General features: G+C 41.0%; 1 protein-coding gene across 1 annotated transcript in view; it reads left to right on the top strand.

Moving 5' to 3' along the window:
• LOC120844441 (neprilysin-2-like) overlaps positions 1-20,839 on the top strand; it is an 85,625-nt gene that overhangs the window by 52,311 nt on the left and 12,475 nt on the right. The window contains exons 15-18 of the mRNA XM_042289729.1: positions 6,876-6,943; positions 10,805-10,935; positions 13,370-13,435; positions 18,657-18,758. Coding sequence (XP_042145663.1) covers positions 6,876-6,943; positions 10,805-10,935; positions 13,370-13,435; positions 18,657-18,758 — 367 coding nt within the window. The remainder of the gene's footprint in view (positions 1-6,875; positions 6,944-10,804; positions 10,936-13,369; positions 13,436-18,656; positions 18,759-20,839) is intronic.

Genomic DNA, 20,839 nt, shown 5'->3' with positions numbered 1-20,839 from the left:
ATAGTTCTCCGCAAGTTTACAGAACATACACGTTTTAGCTTGTAAAGATACGCCGATACCACCCGCATTCTCTTAATAATATATTCGATTTGTTGGTTCCAAAGGAGATGTTGGTCAAATATTAACCCCAAATATTTAACCGAGGAGTCATAAGGTAATGGTCTACACGTACAAATGTGTTGAGCATGATCATGAAGGTGAAGATATATGTTTGGTACTAGAGTAATTTGTTTATGGGGATTACGAAAACAAACTAATTTAGTTTTATTGACGTTCACAGAAATGAGATTACTTGAGAACCAGTTAACTAATACATCTATATCGCTTTGAAGCAGCGGAACCGCCTGGTTATAGTTGTCATACGGTAGAAATAAAACGGTATCATCCGCGTACTGAAACATTCTAGATCGTAGTTGTAATAACCCTAGATCATTCACATATATATTAAAAAATAACGGACCTAGTGTGCTACCCTGTGGCACGCCGCATTCGACTCTGAGTTTTGTACTAGTGCTGCTTCCAATTTTAACCATCTGAAACCTGTTTGTAAAGTAGTCAGTGAAGAATTTCTGAAACGGGCCCCTGAAACCATGCTTATTGAGTTTTGATAGGAGGAGTGCGTGATTAATTGTATCAAATGCCTTGGATAAGTCCAAAAACAAGGCAAGGGCTACTTTGTTATTTTCAAGTGTCTCATTAACACAGTCCGAGAAAACTTCAAGTATTGAAATAGTGCTCCTTTGTTGCCTGAAATCGTATTGCCCGTCGTTCAATAACGAAAATCTCTCACAGAAGTCATTCATACATATTTGTACCCATTTTTCGAGAATGTGAGCAATTGTTGGTAATATCGATATCGGCCTATAGTTTCCTAATTCTTTCTTACTACCCTTTTTGTATAGCGGTCTCATTACTGACAATATTAGTCCTTCCGGTATTTTTCCTGTTGTCAGGCATCCGTTAATTATCGCGAGGAGGACCAGTTTTACACTTGAAAAATTGTAGCGCAAATCCCTAATGCGAATTTGGTCTATCCCAGGCACTTTCGTTATTGACATTGAATTAATAATGTTCATGAGATCGTACTCATTTATTTCTGGTAGGTGTGCTGAATTTACACAGTCAATTTGGTCAGCCGGTTCATCATTTACATGCACCGCTATCTTTTGCCTTGGGGCTTGTACGGTACTAATGAAACTGTTGTTGAAAGATTCGGCTAATTCCGTGTAGTTATCTAATGCTGGAAAATTCTTTCTAATTGTATCGTCAGTGTTAGTTTTTCTTTTCCTACCCATCAACTCATTCACGAGATCCCATGTTTTCCTTGGGTTTTTTGCAGAACTAAATTTGCTAGTATAATGATTTCTTTTGGCTAATCTAATTTTAGCAGTTAACTTATTTCTTAGCACACGACATTCGGTTTTTAAAGCGGTATTACCCGGATTTTGTATACATCTATGCCATAACCTGTCTTTCAAATGGGATAGTTCTAAAATCTCTTCATTAATCCAGACATTTTTTGTGTTTTCTTTGCTTCAATTTTACATTTTCGACAGATATTTTATATATCTCTTTGAATTTATCAACGAGTAAGTCGTAAGCGGTAACATGGTCATGTACTAATAATGAATTCCAGTTATACATACTGATAAGATGGTCTACCTTTTTGTTATCTAAAATGGTTTTAAATACCCTCTGGTTTGACATTTCATTTTTTTTTTACTTTCACCCAATATTGCTAGTGCTACTAAATATTGATTAGCTACCTTCTGTTTAATTACCGCCGGCACAAATGTTGCATTACTTATTCTTATAACTATGTGATCAATGCATGACTTAGTTATTGTACTGCCATAATATTTCTCTCTTGTGTAATCGCGTATCACGTTCTAGAGCCCGAAGGAGGAAAGCGTGTCTAAGTAGCTTGAAACCCCATACTTATTCTCGTTTAAGACATCTATGTTAAAGTCACCAGCCAGTATGATATGCTGGTTGTTATCAAATTGGCGCAATAATGGTGAGAGTTCCTCACAGAACATTTTTATATTAAAATTAGGCGGTCGATAAACTGCGCATACAATGTAAGAAATGGATGCCTTGTGAACGGAAATTGCGCAGAGTTCTGCATGGTCAAGGGAAACGTTAGTTCTTTCCGACAAACAGCTATCATTTAGAGTGGGTGGCTAGGAAGCTGTAAAGGCGAACTCAATTATAGACGACTTATAGGATATTGAATGCCACGTATTATAAGAATATGTTATTCCGAAATACGCGCTGTTCACTGAATAGTCATGTATGTTAAACAGCGTCAAGAGGAGGAATGAAAATGTTTTATGTACAATATTTACATTTGTGGGAAACGTTTTGATCCGTTGAGGCGTTCGGTGTGCGTTTCGTCTTCCGGTATTCGTTCTCGTTAGTCTCTTATTTCGTTTTTCTAGCAATCTAGCATGTCATTTTAATCGTTTTCACTCAAGAAAGGAAGTTCTAATTAAATTGTTTTACAAACACTCCCACAGAATAAGCATAGACCTGCTCATTTGTTGAAGGGCTCTAGCTGATACAAAAGCTGGACCGGTCGTTTGATAACCCTTCCATGGGGAAGTTTTACCGTGCATGACCGTGCGTGGCGTCCGGGGTTCGTTGCGTCCGGGGAAAGGTTGAACTATGCGTCCTGTTTTCCAGCTCTGACGTGGCTGTAGAGGTACGCACATTATGACGAAATCCCCTTCGTCGAGTCCTCTGGATTTGAGGGGTCGGGGGTGGTGAGCTGAGCGTAGTTCATTTAAGTACTCCCTTCGCTATCTCCTCCTGAAGTGGTTAGCCGCCGCTTGCCTATATTTCCAACGTCCTTGAATATTGGTGGCGCCGGATTAAGATGAGAGGTGTCGTTTGACCTTCGGGGCGCTTAAGACGGAAGTTCCTTTCTTTCGGTCGCGTACGAACGTCTGGTTGTAGGGCGCCTTGCTAGATGTAAAGGTAGCCGTGGCGTCCCTCTCAGAATTGTCTTCTCTCGAATCGGATGACGTATCCTCCGTGCTTGCTGTGGTCAGCGGGATGTCTCCATCCGGCTGGTCGTTCTAGAGCTCGTCATTGTAGTCTTCCTTGTCATCGACGTTGTCTTTGCTCGGGGCATCATTTGCCGGTTGCTTGTTAGAGAACAGTGTGCTGGGGCGCTCTACCCTTCCACGTGTATTTGTACCGGATCAAGAATTAGTTCGTTCTCACTGGATCAGTCTCTTCTTTCATTCGGGTTCTGCGCAGATCCTTGAAGCAGCTATCCCTGACAATCTGGTGTAAGCTTGCTCATCAACTCCATGTCCTGGTCCCCTCGACTCCCTCGAGGACCCCTGGTTCATGGCCTGCTCTTGCCCGTGGATATGTCTGTGTCTGCTCGCGAGGAGACCTGCGCACTTCTTCTATGGGCCTTCTTCTCGACTCCTGAATGTTCCTACTTGATTCAGACCTCTCGTGCATCTTTCACAAAAACTCCGTCTGTTGGCCGACTTTCTCTCCAGAAAGCACCTGAACTGGTCTTCCAAAATGGTCAACAGGTGACGAAGTAACCTCTGCCGAAGGTGGCTGAACGGACCGCTTTTCACACTCCACCAGGCGTGAAACGGCTTCCTCCTGGTTCCTGTCCTTCCTGGCGTTCAACTGCTGCGTGTACTGCTCGTACTGTCTCCGAAGCACCTCTTCATCCTGCGCCACTTTTTTGCCTGTCAGCACCTGAACAGGAGAGGCCGAAGTAATCGAAGGGACGGTATGTAGCAAGATGGCGTGGTGATTCATGTGCCAGCTCCTTCTTGTCTTCCCTCTCCCTCAGCGGTATGTCGCCTCTCTGTGGCAGTTGAGGCTGCCTGTAGAACCTCTGCTTCCCAGGGGCCTTCAAGCCTCTTGCAATCGCGCGTTTTCCCTCATCTTGCTCTGAACCCTTTTGTACCGCTCCCTCAGCAATGCCTCCACCTGAGCAGCCTTCTTTTCAGTGTGGACCTGTATACTGGCCTCCTGAAGTAGTCAAATGGTCTGGACGTGATTGGTTCGTTGTCGCACCTGGGAAGGGGATCGAACCAGATTGGGGCCTTTTCGTCGGGACGTCCCCTAGCTTCCTTTTCTAAGATATCTTGATCAAAGGCCTTACACCTCTGTGCCCTGTCGTACTACCGCCGGAGCAGTTCCTATTTCTGACGCACTTTTTCTCCGGTTACGACGTGAACCGGCCTTCCGTAAAAGTCAACCGGAGACGACGTCGAAAGCGAGCGGCCCGCAGAGGAGAAGTCGTACGGATCGCGATCACCCTTGATAGGCCTTCTAGGAGTGTCACCACTGTCGTCGAACCTCACCGTAGGTTTCTCGTCACCGTATGATTTGCTGCCGTCTTTGATAGGCGTAGTCGGAGGGGTCGCCACGGCCGAACCTTGGAGGTTCATCGTCCTCGTCAATCTTGAAAACGGTTGTCTTGAACCATATGTTGGCAGCGTTGCTTACCTTGATAAGCCTTTGTAGAGACCACCCGCAAATGGTCTCCACTGCGGTGAATGAAAGGTTGACGCGACGTGCGTTTCCGGTGCTAATCCTTCAATGGTAGTCTGCTCCTATTAGAATGCTCACTCCACGCTCCCCTTGACAGTACCCCACAAGTAGATCAGCGAGTGTGAACCCTGATCTTCGTAGGTTTCTGATGATGTCGCCATTAGTGAAAGTAAGGATCTCCGCAGATTTCCGAACCTCCAAAGCCTCGACTGCGATCTCGGCGGGCCCGTGATGGCTTCAAAGTACAAGTTCCGCACGACGGCAGTTTCTTTTTGTCACAGGCACTGAGTCGCCGAAAGCGAATATCGCTAGCTCCTCCTCTCCGACCGGTTGACATCCAAGCCTTTGAGAGGTGTCTCGGCGGATGGAGGTTCGTTGCTTCACTCCGTCGATCAGTGCTCGTAGGGACGTTTCGGTCTGACTACTCGCTCCTATCATGGCTGTCTGAAGCAGCACCTGATTGTGAGCTGTCGTACTGGAGCTCAAGATGTCGCTAAATTGAAGAGGAGTCGAGCTGGTGTTAGCCGGCTGCCTTGTTGCCGGCCACTCGGGGTCACACATTACGGTCAAGTGTTTTTGCGGAGCACTTTGCACACTAAAGTTTCTGCGCTGATCTGCTCTCTCTGGAGCGACAGAACAGTTTAGTGCACCAAAAGCACCTGTTTTCTACTTTTAGCTTGTCTTTTTTTATCATTTGAGGTGCCCTGCAGTTCTCCAAGTTGTGCTTCTTAGAGCAGCAGAATACGCAGCGCCTTAGTTCAAATTTCCTGGCACTTGTCAATGCTGCCGCCGGCCCTTCCCTCTCGGAGTGGCGTCCTAGGCGATGTAAATCCGGTGTTTGTTGTTGTGATGTGTGGGGTGTCAGCTGGCGGTACTTGTCTCTGGTTTCCATCTCGATGTCAATGAACTTGAGAAGCCTAAGGGGTTCATTTTTGTCTTCGTTCTGTGGTTGCTTTTCGACAATCAAGCTGCAATTTTATCTGAGAACGAGCTCTGAAGGGAGAGACTTCTTTAGTACAGTATGTAGTAGTACCCCATAGGAGTCCGAGTCAACTCCGAGGCTTTTTAGACTCCTCATCCGGGTCATCGCATCGTCATAGAGTCTCCGGCGTCCATCCACGGCGTCTGACGTCGCAATTTACTTTACGCTCAAGAGGTGTGTGAGGTGGTCGTTCACGATGACAGAAGCTTGACCAAATCCTTTTTTGAGCAGCTCTATGGTCGTGTCGTAGTTGTCACCGGTTACCGGAATTCCTTTGATCACCGCATCAGCTCGGCTGACCAGGTGCGCTTGAGGTACTTCAGCTGATCCACGGGAGACAAGACGGGGTTCTGGTCGATAGACGATTAAATTTGGTCCCAGAATGTCTGCCACTCTGCCAGCTCTCTGTTGAATTTCGGCAGCCCAGCTTCGGTACTTTAACGTTTGGGACAGTCGCACCGTTCGTCTCTTGTCCCTCTGTATGTGACGCGTTGTTAGTGGCCGAAGAGGTCGTTTCGTTGTTTTTTGCTGTAGTTTCTGTAATTAACTCAAAGCTCTCGACCTGGCTATGTTGATAAAATCTTCATCACCGAAGCCAGCTTCCCTTTCTTCTTCCATGTTTTTCTCATCAAGAAGGTCCTCTATCACAGTGTCGAGCTTCCGAAGCAATTTTTCTTTTAACGCAACAAGGGTGATCGTATCTTCAAACTCACCTTGCTGCGCGGGAAGTTGGTTCATGGCTGTTGTTACCTGATTGATTAGCTTTGTAATCGCGGATTTGACTACTCCTCGCTTCTTCTTGAGCTTCTCCATAGCAGCCGTTGTCGTTCACGCTGTTCGGTTGCTTGGGTTGCCCGAGGTCGTTGTGGCTTGCGTCGAACGTCTTCTCTTGGCAAATAGCTCGCGAGTTTCGGCACCATGATATTTGTTAAATTGCGTTAAGAGGAGCAATAAAAAAAGTTTATGTACATTATTTACATTGGTGGGAAACGTTGTGGTCCGTTGAGGCTGTTGGTGTGTGTTTCGTCGTTCGGTATTAATTAAGGCGATCGGTGTGCCTTTCGTCGTTCGGTGTCCTTTTTTCGCAATTAAGCAGGCCCTTTTCATCGTTTTCACTCATAAAATAAAGTTCTAATTAAATCATTTTTACAGTATATACTATTTTATACGGAAATAGCACATATCCTAAGTAGCACGCCACTAAAGAGGTTATTTCAAATAATATCTTTACTATATATCAATTCAGTTATATTTCCTCCTTAAGTGACTGAATCCAGGTTGTAGTACATCTTTACAATAATTTAATTCTACGCTCTAATAAACTCAGATATGTCCCTACCCATTCTACTATTTAACACAGTGCTGTAAAAATGGGAGCGACTGGCTGGACTTCGGCACACGAAATAACACACGGCCTCGATACACTTGGTAAGTACCAATTTATTTATATACAGTCCATACTAATAACTACGGAATGTGTGAGTTACGTTGCTCTAGACTGTGTTTGTACAGAAACATGTCTGAAGCATTTTCTCCTCACAGTATGAATATTTCAGTGAAGAGGAATCATTTCGCTCGTGACAAGTGCTGAGATTATCGATTTTAGTCGTGCTTAGGCACGCAATAGTAATGCATTATAAATATATTAAATAATCAATATTATTAATATTATTATTCCATCAAAACATTAGTCACCTGCGTACAAAAGCAGATTGCTTTTTTTCTAATGTTACCATGTGTTTACCTTGTGTTTCTAATGTTACCTTGTGTTACCATTTTCTAATGTCACCCGTGCCGGCGGCGCCGATAACAACTCTAGCCGAGCCTACGTCTGCGGTGGTGGATGTGGTCGCAATCACCAATATCACCAAGGTCCGAAAGCTGCAGTAAGCCGCCAACTTGTTTCAAGCTGCGACTTAGCTGGCAATGGATTCCCTGGGCTGCTGGTCTCTTCGCTGGAACTTTTTTTCTGCTGACGGCCGAGTGTCGTAATTCTTCAGCAGAAGCGTCATAAGCTTGTCAAAGCTTAGGTTTTCACGTGTCCTTGGTGTGACGAGTGCTCATATTGCCTCATAGGTATTGGATTCACAAATGGTGAGCAGCAGAGCTTTCCTCTTTAAGGCTCTTAGACTCCGTTGGCTTCACAGCAAAAAGCTGGGACGCTCGGCCGAGGATCTCCAAGCTGTTTTGTCGAATTCTTCCAGCTCGCCTTGAGTGACCATAGTTCCCAGTGAAGTTCTTGTCTGTCGACCGACCTCGTCACCAAAATATTATGTTTCTTGCGCAAGGACTCAAACTCAAACTAGGTAGCGTCCGGATGTCGTAATTAACGGCGCCTCGAATCCTTAACCGGTGCACCAGTCTCCTGCACCAGACCCGTGCCCCGACCCCGTGCTCTGAAAAGCCCGGGCGCCAGGCTGAGCTGTCGGTTGGACACCAGTAGATACATATTAAAAAAAGAAAAAAAAACTCTATCAGTAGGCCATGGCACTTTACTGTTGTAACCTCATATGACATAAAACAAATCAATTTTCTTGTTTCAAAACAAAACAAATCATCTGATGAAGTGATTTGAGTAAAATTCTTTAAAAATTAACAACACAAAAGCGAATCTCGCATGTTTCCATAATCCTTTAAAAGTTTTTGTTCCCACTGCGCCTCTATTCTTACATTCGTCATCATGCACCTCGCGCAGTTGTAACCCTGTTTCTTATCGTAACAACGGAACGTACCAAGGTGTTAAGTTCGATAGTGACGTCATGGAATACACATCGAGGAACTGTATGCAAAATGCTCACACGTGCATCTAGCTTATTGTATAACATAACGTATCTCGTCCCACCATATGTAAATCATTGAATACTGACGTTTTAGCCAATAGCATTCTCAGATATGAAATCACTATCATTGGTGGTTGTTCTGAACCATGGCACACCAAAGTAGACAATGTTTTAAATAAACATTTAAACATATTATAAACAGTTCAGATGCCGACACAGAACAGGAATAAATTGCTGAATTAAATTTCTTGCTATGTCAAGCTCTGTTTTCCAAAACGGTTGCTTTAAAATACTTTTGGAGTAACCATTTTTGAAGTTCCTCACATTGCATCTCGCTCCCTAAGACATACAACACGCTTTGAAGCACCAAGGTGCCAACAAAGTCTGGTAGAAGACTGATGCGATTTTATGTGCCGGACATGTTTAATAAGTTTTCTGACAACATTTTTGAGACGGATTCTTAAGGAAAACTTAAACATGCCCTACGATATCTACTTTGACTTTGTTTCGGCAACTCCATCTGCATTGGGTTTAACTTCTGGACATTTTGAACCATACTTCGTTTTTTTTTTTAATTTCTATGTGTAACCAAAGTTTTTTTTCTTGTTTCTGAATCTTTGGACATTTTTAAAATAGGCTTTATATCTTTTTTGCGATTTGCATAGTGAGTTTTTCCCCTTCTTTATAGTGGCGCTGAATCACATGGAAGCAACTGTTAGGTTGTGAAATCACTGCTATTGGATGAAGTAGTTTTGACGCTCCAACTTTCGCTGGAGGCTGGGTTTCGGCCACACAAGCCATACAGGATTTGATTGTTGTGAGGTGTCATATACTGTGAGGATTCATATTAAATTCACTTTTTGTACTAAAGTGTATTTGGAAACAATGTTTGTTAACAATTGTGATTTTCTGTTTGACTACACGCACCGTGCTCATCAAGGTAATGTTCATCACACATGCCCTAGATGGGTTTGATCAACCCGTGTCTCTACCTGGCTTTATGTGTCCGTGCAATAAACATGTAATATTATTATTAATTATTAATCCAAATTATTATAACATTATTATTATTATTGTAAATATTAATAATAAAGTTTCAGTACTAGTTGCATTCGACTTAGGAGGCTATGTCTGAAAATGTGAAGAAAAGATGGTTTTCTATGCGACAGCGTAGTGCCAGTTTTGAATCTAGAGGGTGTCTCACTTAACTTACTCCAAGAAAATAAAAAAAGCTGGTGCACACAGCGTTTTTGAAATAACACAATATTGCTGGCAGTTCTATTGAGCAAGCCAAGATAATTTTGGCAATCTGCAAACGCAAGACAAAGACGCAGTTACTCTTATGAGTTGATACTAATTTGTAAAATTAATTAAATTTGTAGAGGGTAAATTAACGCATGCTCCCCTGGGTGAGTTTGCATTTTCCAGGTTTAGGGCAACCGATTGAATGAAGAAAATTATCATGTTTGTTGGGATACACAAAAATGTATATTCAACAAAATTAAAAAAGAACACTGCACAAGTATCTTCTTTTTTTTCCAAGTGTAGCACAGTGTTTTTGATAGGACCACAAGAGTGTTCTGTGATGTTCATCGTAGTTATGCTTCTAGAGCTCATATGACGGTCATCCGTAGCGTAATCATCGCTGCGCCAAGGATCTTGGACGAAGTCGCGTCTTCGAGTGGTCTTCATTGGCGATGGCCGCGCATGGGTCCAGATGTGAACTACGGTTTTGAGGCTTTTCTAGTCTCTGCCGAAATTCACCTACGTCGCTTCAAGTATCTCCGATTGTGTCTTGCACTTTATCTTTTTTTATTATTAATTTAGAGGATACTACGGACCATTTAAGGTTACTGTGGAAGGTACTACAAATATTAGCAGGAACAAAACCTTTTAACACAATAAGAAAATAAGTGGCTATAGTGTTCAAGTATACCGAAGAAAATCAATAAACAGGCATTTAAACAATACAATATACAAGAAACTAATTTACACATTAATGAGCATAAGACTACGTCAACTACATGAAAGTAAAATAATAAAAATTAAGAAGCGGTGTCCACTTTCTAAATTTTATAATGAGAGGTTGTGTGAACACGCAAAATAAATGAACCAAACTACGACGCTCGGCAGCAAGACGTTCGAGACATTCAATATATTTAGTGTAAAAAAAATGTTTCAGAGGTTTCCCTCACTTCCCCCTACGCCTTCCTTTCTGAGGTTTTCCGTTCCAGGCTACCTCTCATTCTGCGGGCTCACTATTGGGCTCTTTTCGACCATCATCTTATAAGCTGTAGTATCTCCGCGACATTTTCGGGACATCTCCAAGTCCGTTCGCATCTCTAGGTCGACGCCGTAATCTTCTTCCTTGTTCACTTCCTTTTCCTTCTTTTTTATCGCGGAATGTGGCAACATTATCTTAGCATTGAGTGCGTACCAGTGTCCACTAAAAAAGCAAACATCTCTTCCTAGGGCTGCTGTGTAATTAGATACAATGTTCATTTTACAGGCAGCCAGTTTGACGATACTGGAAAGCTTCACGACTGGTGGAGCCCCGTTGTGCGGAAGAAATTCGAATCTCTGGCCAATTGTTTCACCAATCAATACAGTGCTATTAGAGACACAGAAGCTGGCATGCCGGTACGTAGTCTCCAATACCTAGATTTCAGTTCCGGCAACTGTTAGATAAAAGCGCACATCCTGCTCTCTTTAAAATATTTTAAAACCGGTAATATACAGTGTTTGTCTTTTTTTCGAAGAAATTTTTTTTAAAGAGGGTTGCGCGTCAGGACCCTTGTTTTCACCATATACCTATGAAGCCCGGTGGATGTTAGATGAGGGAATAATTGCCCTGCAAGTTGATTATTTAACTAAGATCTCTTAGTAAACTTTTTTATTATTGGTTTTAGGGGTTATGTCGGAATTGCAGTATAAAAGCCAATTACAATTAGAGGTAACACCAAACTAAAGAATTTGTGAAAATGCAATGTTTTTTTAGACTTTTGTGAGGTAACTTACGCGTTTTTTATGGACTGCAAAAAATTACGCAAAAAAAATAGTGCATCAATCCCCGTCCGTAATGACGCGAAGAGTAACGTGGTCGTTTCCACAATAGCGTTACTATCTCGGCAGCGTGAGCTTGGAGGGTGCGCCGACAGCACAAATGATGACGTGACCTAAACAACTACGTCACTCTTCCAAGCATATTGTGGGCAGGGCTTGATGCGCTCTTTTTAAGCGCAATTTTTAAATCGGGCAAAATAACGCGAACATTGATCCATTAACATCTAAAAAATCTTTGCTTCCGTAGATTCCTCAAATTGGTCTGACCCTATTAATAATTGCCGTCAATACTGCAATGGCAACATGACCCAGAGACTAATAATTCTAAAGCTAACTAACACATTTTAGTTCATTATTCAACCTAGCATGACGGTAATTTAAAAAAAATACAAATGCATGGTAAAATATAAATGCATGGTAAAATATAAATGCATGGTAAAATATAAAGGCATGGTAAAGACGGCACTAATCTAACTCCCAACACCATGTAAGAAAAATCTGTTGGATTTAGAAATTCACACCATTTATCGGGTAATAGATCTATTTTCTTCAGCGGATTTAAAACTGCATTATTTTTAAATAAAATTTGAATCAATAGTGGGATTAATGAAGGTAGAATAAAGGTCGGAAACGCGCAATTCATAACAGCAAATTAGGCGTGAAGTCAAAATCGCAATCCCGTCATGACGCCACGGTCTTGACTATTCTTAAATAAATTCGCCGTGAGTCCCTATAGTGTGACGCTAATTGAGCCTTGCATATACTTGTAGTGCAATTTTAAACGACGGTTATCTAAACACACTTTCAGTGTTTATATACAGGGTGTTATTCTAGCTGCACCAAAATATTTAATTAAGGCTTAAGAAGTTATATAAATCTGATTTGCACTCTGTTTATATGGCTTGGCAGATATTAGTTAGCAATAAAACCATCGCTATTATCAAGCTAATTAGCTAAAATTTGTAAATAAGCTTTTTAATTACTTTAATAAAGATATATGTTTATATTACAAACTTTGAGGCGCTCGTGTGCCAAGATTTTTGCTTTGTCAAATTTGCGTAATCAGCTCGTGTTCTGCGATTTTCTTCCCCGAATTCAGCACTTTTTTCAGGCCAATGTAACGAAGTTTGGCTATAGCACCCACTTTCGCGGGATTGTCGGATTGAATGAAAATATGCTTGGTTAAGTATTAAATTTGAGAACAAATATCGGAACACGGGCTAGTTAAGCGAATTCTAGACAATGGATCCGTCTAGGCATACATCCACCTTAAAATTTGTAACATAAATATATATCCTAATTAAAGTAATGAAAAAGTTATAAAGAAAACTCGTTTACTTAATTAGTTTGATAATAGTGACGGTTATATTTCTAACTAATGTTCGCCGAGCAATATAAACACGCCGTTAAAACCACATTCATATTACTTTTATTACTTTATTTAAAAAAAATGGTTAGGCTAAAAATAAAAAAACTGTATGTTATTAACAAGAAATAGGCACTCCCGCACCAAGTACGGGAGATTTAGGCCTCTCTGGGGCGACTGTAATGCAACAGGAGTCCAATGATAAGGTCTACATTATAACTTAGAAGAAAGCCAGTGAAAGCCGCTGAGACTTCAGTACCAGGTGGGCGACGAAAGGTAGCCTTTAGTTTCTGATTATAATTGTGGTATTACTAGAGTGGCGTTATTTCCATCAAAAACCCCTTTCAAAATTATTGGTTGAAATAATGTTCGTATTTACTTGGCGTCCAAGCGTCATGCTCTGGGTCGGGCTGTGCAAGAGAGACTGACTTAAGACAAAGACTGATGACGTGTCTGCTTTTTATTGATTTGTGATTGAGATATATTAGTTTATTTTTAACCGCTTGTCTATAGTTGATGTTTTCCCCCTGAACGTATTCTGTGTGCAATATAAATTTCGCGAATTTCGGAGAGAAATAGCAAATACTACGCCATTAATGTGAATTAGAAGAAGGCAATATAATTTCTTTGCATTCATAATTACAGCTGTACGGGTTGCGGAATTTGCGAGAAAATATTGCGGACAACGGCGGCATGAGGATCGCATACAAGGTAGTTTTTTGTTCTTTCTTCGTGCACTTAACTGCCACAAAATTGTAGGCAAGCGCCAATTTTGGCAAATTTTCTTTCTCATGCCATGTAGAAGTACTGAACAAAGACACAATATTATCGGGAAAATAAAAGAAGAAATCTGGATTTATTTACTTGCTTAAATAAATAAATAAACAAATAAACGACACGAGTTCCTCTTTTAAAAAAAGTTTGTCTCGTGTCGTGGTTTGCTTCTTTTTTTTATTACTTCCGCCTATTGTAAGTTCCATCGATACGCGGTTCAATTGATTTAGACAGTGTTGTGACTGATCGAGTAATTGATTGAACTATGTCATTGTATGAAGAATGGATTCATGCTGGATTTGCATTTTTTTTATTATATTCGCTTTCGAGGCCCTCCACTCTAAGGAGAAATAAGTTCGCGCTTTATCCCTGGGCATATGTCACGTTACGCGGTGAAAAAAAGAAGAGGAAAGAAGAGGTGCCAGGCTAGGCGGTGGAAAGTGAAGAAAAAAAAAGAAAAAAAGGAGAAGCTCGAGAGAGTGGGGCTCGAGCAGAGGGACAGATTCGACGGTGCCCCGAGAACGCTGCCTACCTCGGCCGCGAACCGCAGAGGCAGATGAATTCGACGGTGACCTGAGAAAGCTGCAGTCCTCGGCCGTGAACCGCAGACGCAGGCCGGCTCCACCCAAACTCGGACCCGCAGCCCTCTACAAAGATCCAAACTATCAAGGCGACGAACCCTGATACCCAGGCGGGAAATTTCTCGGAGAAAAACTTGGGCCACCTCCAACAGAGCCCGGAATTACCTCGGCAGCGACCCCTGGTAAAAGCAACTGGCTCCGGCGAGAACCCATCATCAAGTTTCAACAGACACTGGTGACCCCAACGCGGGAGGTCATCAACCTGAACGGGGACGTGAGAGTTCAAGACATTTCTAACTGTACAGGTGTAAATACTTAGGCAATAGGCATCTTTTCTATTTACGTATGTCGCTGTGTTATATAAATTGATTCATACCGTCCGACCGTGCACTCTCCTATCTTACTCAGACGGTTGACCTGAACCACGACAGCATGCTAGGGTGTGCTTTCCTCATACCCTGACCATCAGCGAAAACGCTTTTTCTCTAAACCTTCAACTGGCTAGATAAGAACGAACGTGTCAATAATTTGTGTAATTGATTTATTTCTTTTCTGTAACACAAACATGCATTCACATTCACTTGAACTATATACAAATGGTTAACATTTATTTTTCATCTGCCAGTTAACGATGCATACATATGCCTATGTCAGAGGTATTGAACAATTGAAAACAAAATTTTGGATTTAATGTGCATGTTCTACATAGTTACAAAAAGTTAATTTTCTAAACTGAATTTTTTTTTCGCGACTGCAACCAGAACGCGGTCAACACGAAGGATTTCAAAGAATGACAAAGCACGCGATTTCGCTATTCTAGCATTAGCTTGCAACATTTTTAAATCTATTTATCACATTTAATAAAGAACTTGTGTCTCAAGAATACTAAATTTAGAGTTGCAAATTTGCATTTCAAAGGATTCTCGTTTTGTAAATTATTTTAGGTCTACAATACTGTTCATCTGCCAGTATAGGGTTAACATTGCCAATTCTGCTTGTGGAATATAGGCGGGGTTCGACGGTGAGCCCAGTATTTTGAACAAGACTAATGTTGCAGAATAAATGCTACTCTGCGTCAATAGTGTTCACTCTAGCATGTTATTATCCTCAAAGAATACTTGACCACGGAAACTACGTTAATTATGTTCATTTCACTCTAGACCTCCTGTGTATGATCGCACTGGTTTGCAGAGGATGGTCTTTCCCGTTCCTTGACTTGATCATATTTTAAAATGTTCAATGCTCTAGTCTACAAATAAATAAAATAAAGGTGTGAAAAGGACTCGCCTTGATTATTATTGTAGTGTATAGACTGCACACCCCGCTTAGAGATGGCGCCACAGTCGCATCGCGTATCGCGTCAACACCGCGATCAAGCCGTGCGCGGCACGACCAACGGACGGTAGACGAACGGCAGCCATGATGACCGACGCCTCGCTGGCCGCTTATTTTGGTATTAAATAAAGTTATGTTCGAATACAAAACATAAGAATTATAAACGATTGATTTAGTTCAAAGTAAAAGAAAAAAGGCGATGATTAAGAAAAAACTTTTTAATAATATCTGTTCCGGTCCAGCTTGTGACTAGAACGATAATGAAATCACTTTTGAGGCATTATTTAGATCTTGAATGTTTGACTGACCAATTAAAAATGTTGAGATTTGGGCGACACTTTTTGTGTTACACCAGACTTATTTACATTTCGCACAACAGGAAAACTTGCTACGTATTTTTCAACTACAATAAGTTAGGGAAATAAATATACAAACTTTATATGAACGCGATAGGATTAAGGAGCTTGCGTCGCGCCGGCTTTGGTGGCGTGACGCCGAAATCCTTATTGGTCGATAAGGTCATGACGTCACAGCCACATGACCTGGCGCGGGAATTTCAAACAACCCACAACGCTCACATGATGTCACGCGTGAAATGAAAGTGATTAAATTATGACATGTAATGGGAATTAAAGGTCACCGAATGTCTCAAATTATTTCACTTTATAAAGTAAATCATCACCCTTAAAATATAGTTTAAAAACTTTAGCCGGGATTCAAACCCACGACCCTTCGCCTGCGGGCCAGTCAGGCCGTGCAATGCACGTTTGTACGGCGAATGGGAAGGTGATGCAAACAGGGCCTGATAACGCCATAGCGTTCCACTTTTTAAAAACGAAGCCTAAGCGTCGTCCACGTTTTTTTTTATTATTTTGTTAAAAATATGGTACGCACCTGACAATAGTTTACCTAGTTTAAATGATAATGCCATTTGTAGCGTTCAAAGTGATGGCATAAATTATATAGGAAATGAAATCTCAAATATGTTCAATTCAACACGCGCAAAGGACTTGTAGTGTAAGTTGAAATTATTTTTTCAGGAAAAACAACTTTGCATACAGGACCAAACTCTAACTGCCCGAATTTTAAGGTTTTTTGAATAGTTATTTTTTATTTATTTTGTTTTATTCAATATGAAGATATCTTAGCTAGCATCGTCTAAAATAACAGCAATAATCAGATGTCATACATGGGTTTGAGATATATAGGCTCTTGTTTGAATATATGTCTTTTATCTAAGCTCCTAGGTCAGAGATGAATGGATATTATATAAAATAGAACAACCTCCTGGACAACAATTCTGATCGTATTATAAACTTCAAGATATGCATGAAATTTGAGATTAGCCTATGAAATACTTATGGTGCATAAACAGTGAAAAGAGTAAATAATTATACAGTAAAAAATTACTTTGAGCATAGCAAAACCAAAGAGTTACGTTGGTGTATCATCGGCAGCAAAAGGAGCACGACAATGCTCAATTAAATTCGTTTTCCGCTTGACCCAATATTTTTTTCTAAATTGTTCCATTCCGCGACGGAACTCCCGCTCGTGTCTAAACGAACACGTGATTATCAATTAGCAACGCTCACGATCTATCATGCCTCGACTGCGGAACGTTGTACGGCGAATGTTTCATCGATATTGGCATGGTAAATGTTCAAAAGCGACAATGAACTTCAGCGAGCCGTCGTCTTGCTGCAACAAGAAAACTCTAAATGACAAAATAGTTCAAGATTACTCTGTGAAGCATAATTGTACTCTTGCGATTCATATGAAGGCGAACTTGTGATCTTCGGCAGCTCTAATGGCAGCTTATCAAGTGGCGCCAGTGAAAGCGTTAGCACTTTCCGAATCAACAGTAGCAAAGCACGAGATGATGCACACCGGCGGCTATAGCTGCCGCTTTATGACGCTGCCACTACTGAGCGGTCGACAACGCGGCGCGACACTATGGGCACAAACACGACTTCGGAGTTTCGGCGGACACCAAATTTACCGCCTAGTTTGTTGCTTCAAATGAGTTCTTCTTACCACGCCAGCAGTTTAGATCACATCACGTTTTTTTTTTTTTTTTTTTTTAACAAAAGCATACACAATTTCTTTTTCGTGTATCTACCTCCGCGCAAAACACGGGATGAAACAACTGGACCCGCAATTCTGTGTACGTCTGCGGTCACCAAAATAAATCTTATATCTCCATTTATTAAATAGTCACAGGTAAAGTACCGGTACATCACATACTATTCCCAGTTACGACCACAGCTCAGTAAAACAAAAACTGCTTGCAGGTAAGCCAGATGAGTATGAAAAACTGTTCGAGCTCATTTTGTCCGCGATAGTACAGTGCTTATCAAAGGTACAGCCACCACTAAACTACCCAAAATAGTTCTTTATTGCCGGCTATTCAAAAGCTAAAGTGGTCACGGCAAAAGCCGGAATGTTTTCCCCGGGCTGGGCTGTGAATGAAGAGCCAAACCTTCACCACGTTGTTCGTAGTTTGGCGGTTAGACGCAGAAATAGAACAATGTTCCAAAACCGGATAATCTTGTGGCGGCATTGAGTTTGGGGATCTCTGTACTAATGTAATTTTTTATACACCCATCTTGCAAATTGCTTAAATTTAAAACGAAATAGAATACCTTTTACTTCAAATAAACTTCTTACTCTCGAACTAATTAAAGCTGAAAAGTTGTAAGGCACTAAGTTTTGTTCATCATAATTGTGTTAACATTTTTTTTATTACAAGTGCATGAAGGGCAAGTGTAAGTTTGGTGATAGTTTATTACTGGCACTGCAAAAAAATATAAGATAATAATGAATCATGAGTTTCGAATGCTTTGTATATTCTAGCTCAATTACCTGTTTGTAGAATCTTTCTTTTTCATGTTTGTTACTAGAACTTGCGCATTTTTATGCGCAAGTTCTAGTAACGTAGGCTCGGGTTAGAAAACAAAAAAGGGATTATTGCACAACAATTTTTATGTTCCTGGAACTAATATACATTTTAAGCATGTTTCAGTTGGGATTGCAGGCAACAATTGATTTATTTGATTCAAGTAATACGCTAGCACCTGTTTATATCGCTGTTTAACCGCTAGCACCTCTTTAAATCGTTTATATGGCTAATTAACATAATACTTCGCCTCTGTGAGAGAGCATGATATGCAAACGCGCTACAGAATGCTTCGGAAAATAGCGATAACTGCTCACTTTAATGAATATTATGGATGACGTTACAGGCTCTGCAAACGGCCCTAACGCGGACTCCTGCAAGCCGAGTGAAACTACCTGGATTGGAGAAATACAGTCCAGAGCAGCTGTTCTTTATTTCATTTGGAAGTGTAAGCCGAAATATTCAACTTTGACCACCCAACTACAAGTGTTTCAGCTATTTTGCGAAGGCTTTAAAATATGATGCACTCTGGCGAGTCGAACCAACCCAGTATTGTTCCTAGTTATATACATAAAGGCAACATATTGTTTGTATTATGCTTTAAATTGGCTAATTAACACAAATTAATTAGCGCAATGTTTAAATTATATTATGTGCGAAACCTTTTTATGAAAAGTGTTCCAGGGCGCCATGAGAAACATTCCATTATATAATAAGAGCAATAATAATCTCTGGAGAAGGGGAACGAGTGGGACAAAGGACAACACAAACCTCCAAACACAGCTATGTGTGATTCGTGTGCGACTAAAAAACTCCGCCTGGTCCTTTTTTCTTTCTTCTTTTTCTTTATTGATACTGTCAATCTCTTGCGAGATCGTAACAGGAGTGGTACATTGAAATACTTTCAAGCAGGATGCACTTGCTGCGACAACAGAAAACAAAAATCGGAATATGTGGTAGCATTTACAACGTCAGGTGGTAGGCTGTTCCAATCGATGATTGTACGAGGAAAGAAGGAGAACTTAAAAGTATCGTTTTTATATTTATATGGCTTTATTGTTCTGCTATGTGTATATCTGGTAGACCTTGGGCAAAAAAAAAGTTATATACCTATCTTTCTCTATTCCAAGCTCGTCATTGGCAATAAGGTAAAAAAATTTCAGGCGGTTTATTCTCCTTCTTTCCTGTAGAGTTTCCAGGCCTGCGTCATTACAGAGTTTTGATGGAGATACATATGAGGAGTACATGTTATACACAAAGCGCACTGCTAATCTTTGAATTCGCTCAAGTTCTGATATACAAGATGAGGTATGTGGATCCCAAATGACGCTAGCATATTCCAGCACTGGCCGAACAAGAGTTTTATACAGTAGTAGTTTTGTATCACAGGAGGCCTGCCTCATATACCTACGCAAGAAACCAAGCTTACGCATTGCTTTACTAGCGGTTTGATTGATATGAGCATTCCATTTAAGATCAGACGTTATTATCAACCCCAGATATTTATATGAACTCACTGTCTGAAGGTTACGGTTCCCAATCGAATAATTAAAAATAATAGGCTCCTTTTTTCGAGTAATTGACATACATACAGTCTTTGATAAATTTAGTGACATTTTCCAGTCATCACACCATCTAGACAATTTTTCTAACGAGGAGCTTAGTACTTCGCAGTCCGCAGAACTTTTGATTTCTCTAAAAATAACGCAATCATCCGCAAACAGTCGGATCTTTACTGGAATTCCAGAAACAATATCATTCACAAATATTAAAAACAACAAAGGCCCCAGGACCGATCCCTGTGGGACGCCAGAGGTTACGTGTGTGGTACCGGAGCATGCGGTGTCAACTTGAACAAACTGCTGTCTCAGAGATAAGTAACTTTCAAGCCACTTCAAGATAGCAGGATTATCTAAAACTGGTGACAGCTTTATCAGTAACTTTTCGTGCGATACGCGATCGAAGACTTTCGAAAAATCTAAGTAAATCACATCAGTTTGCCCCCTTACGTTAATCACAGATGCAAATTCATGCACAGTTTCTGTCAGTTGGGTAATGGTAGATACTTTTTGGCGAAAACCGTGTTGAAAACTAGTAAAAAAATTATTTTGTTCAAGATATGTCGATATGTGTTTAAACACCACATGCTCCAACACCTTACTGCACGTACTAAGCAGAGAAATAGGCCTATAATTGGAAACTGATCTTGAGTCACCAGACTTTAAAATTGGGATAACCTTTGCGACTTTCCATTTGGAGGGTACCGTGGACGTCTCCAGAGATTTTCTGAATATCAAAACCAAGTACTTGGCGCTCCATTCCGCGTATCTTCTGAGAAAGGCATTAGGAATGTTGTCTGGCCCAACTGCCTTTTTAATGTCAACATTCAGTAGATAATTCACTATACCCTCCTCAGAAATCGTTATATTCGGCAAAGCATTTCTACTACATGAACTGTTTCCCGGCATAGCCGCCTGCACCGGCCCTCGATTGTTGTCAAGGCTGAAGACCGACGTGAAGTAGTTATTG

The sequence above is a fragment of the Ixodes scapularis genome, unplaced genomic scaffold (assembly GCF_016920785.2).
Source record: "Ixodes scapularis isolate PalLabHiFi unplaced genomic scaffold, ASM1692078v2 PGA_scaffold13__105_contigs__length_92229423, whole genome shotgun sequence".
NCBI classification, from domain to species: domain Eukaryota; kingdom Metazoa; phylum Arthropoda; class Arachnida; order Ixodida; family Ixodidae; genus Ixodes; species Ixodes scapularis.
The sequence above is the reverse complement of the archived record's forward strand: the minus strand, read 5'-3'. Positions and strand labels throughout refer to the sequence as shown.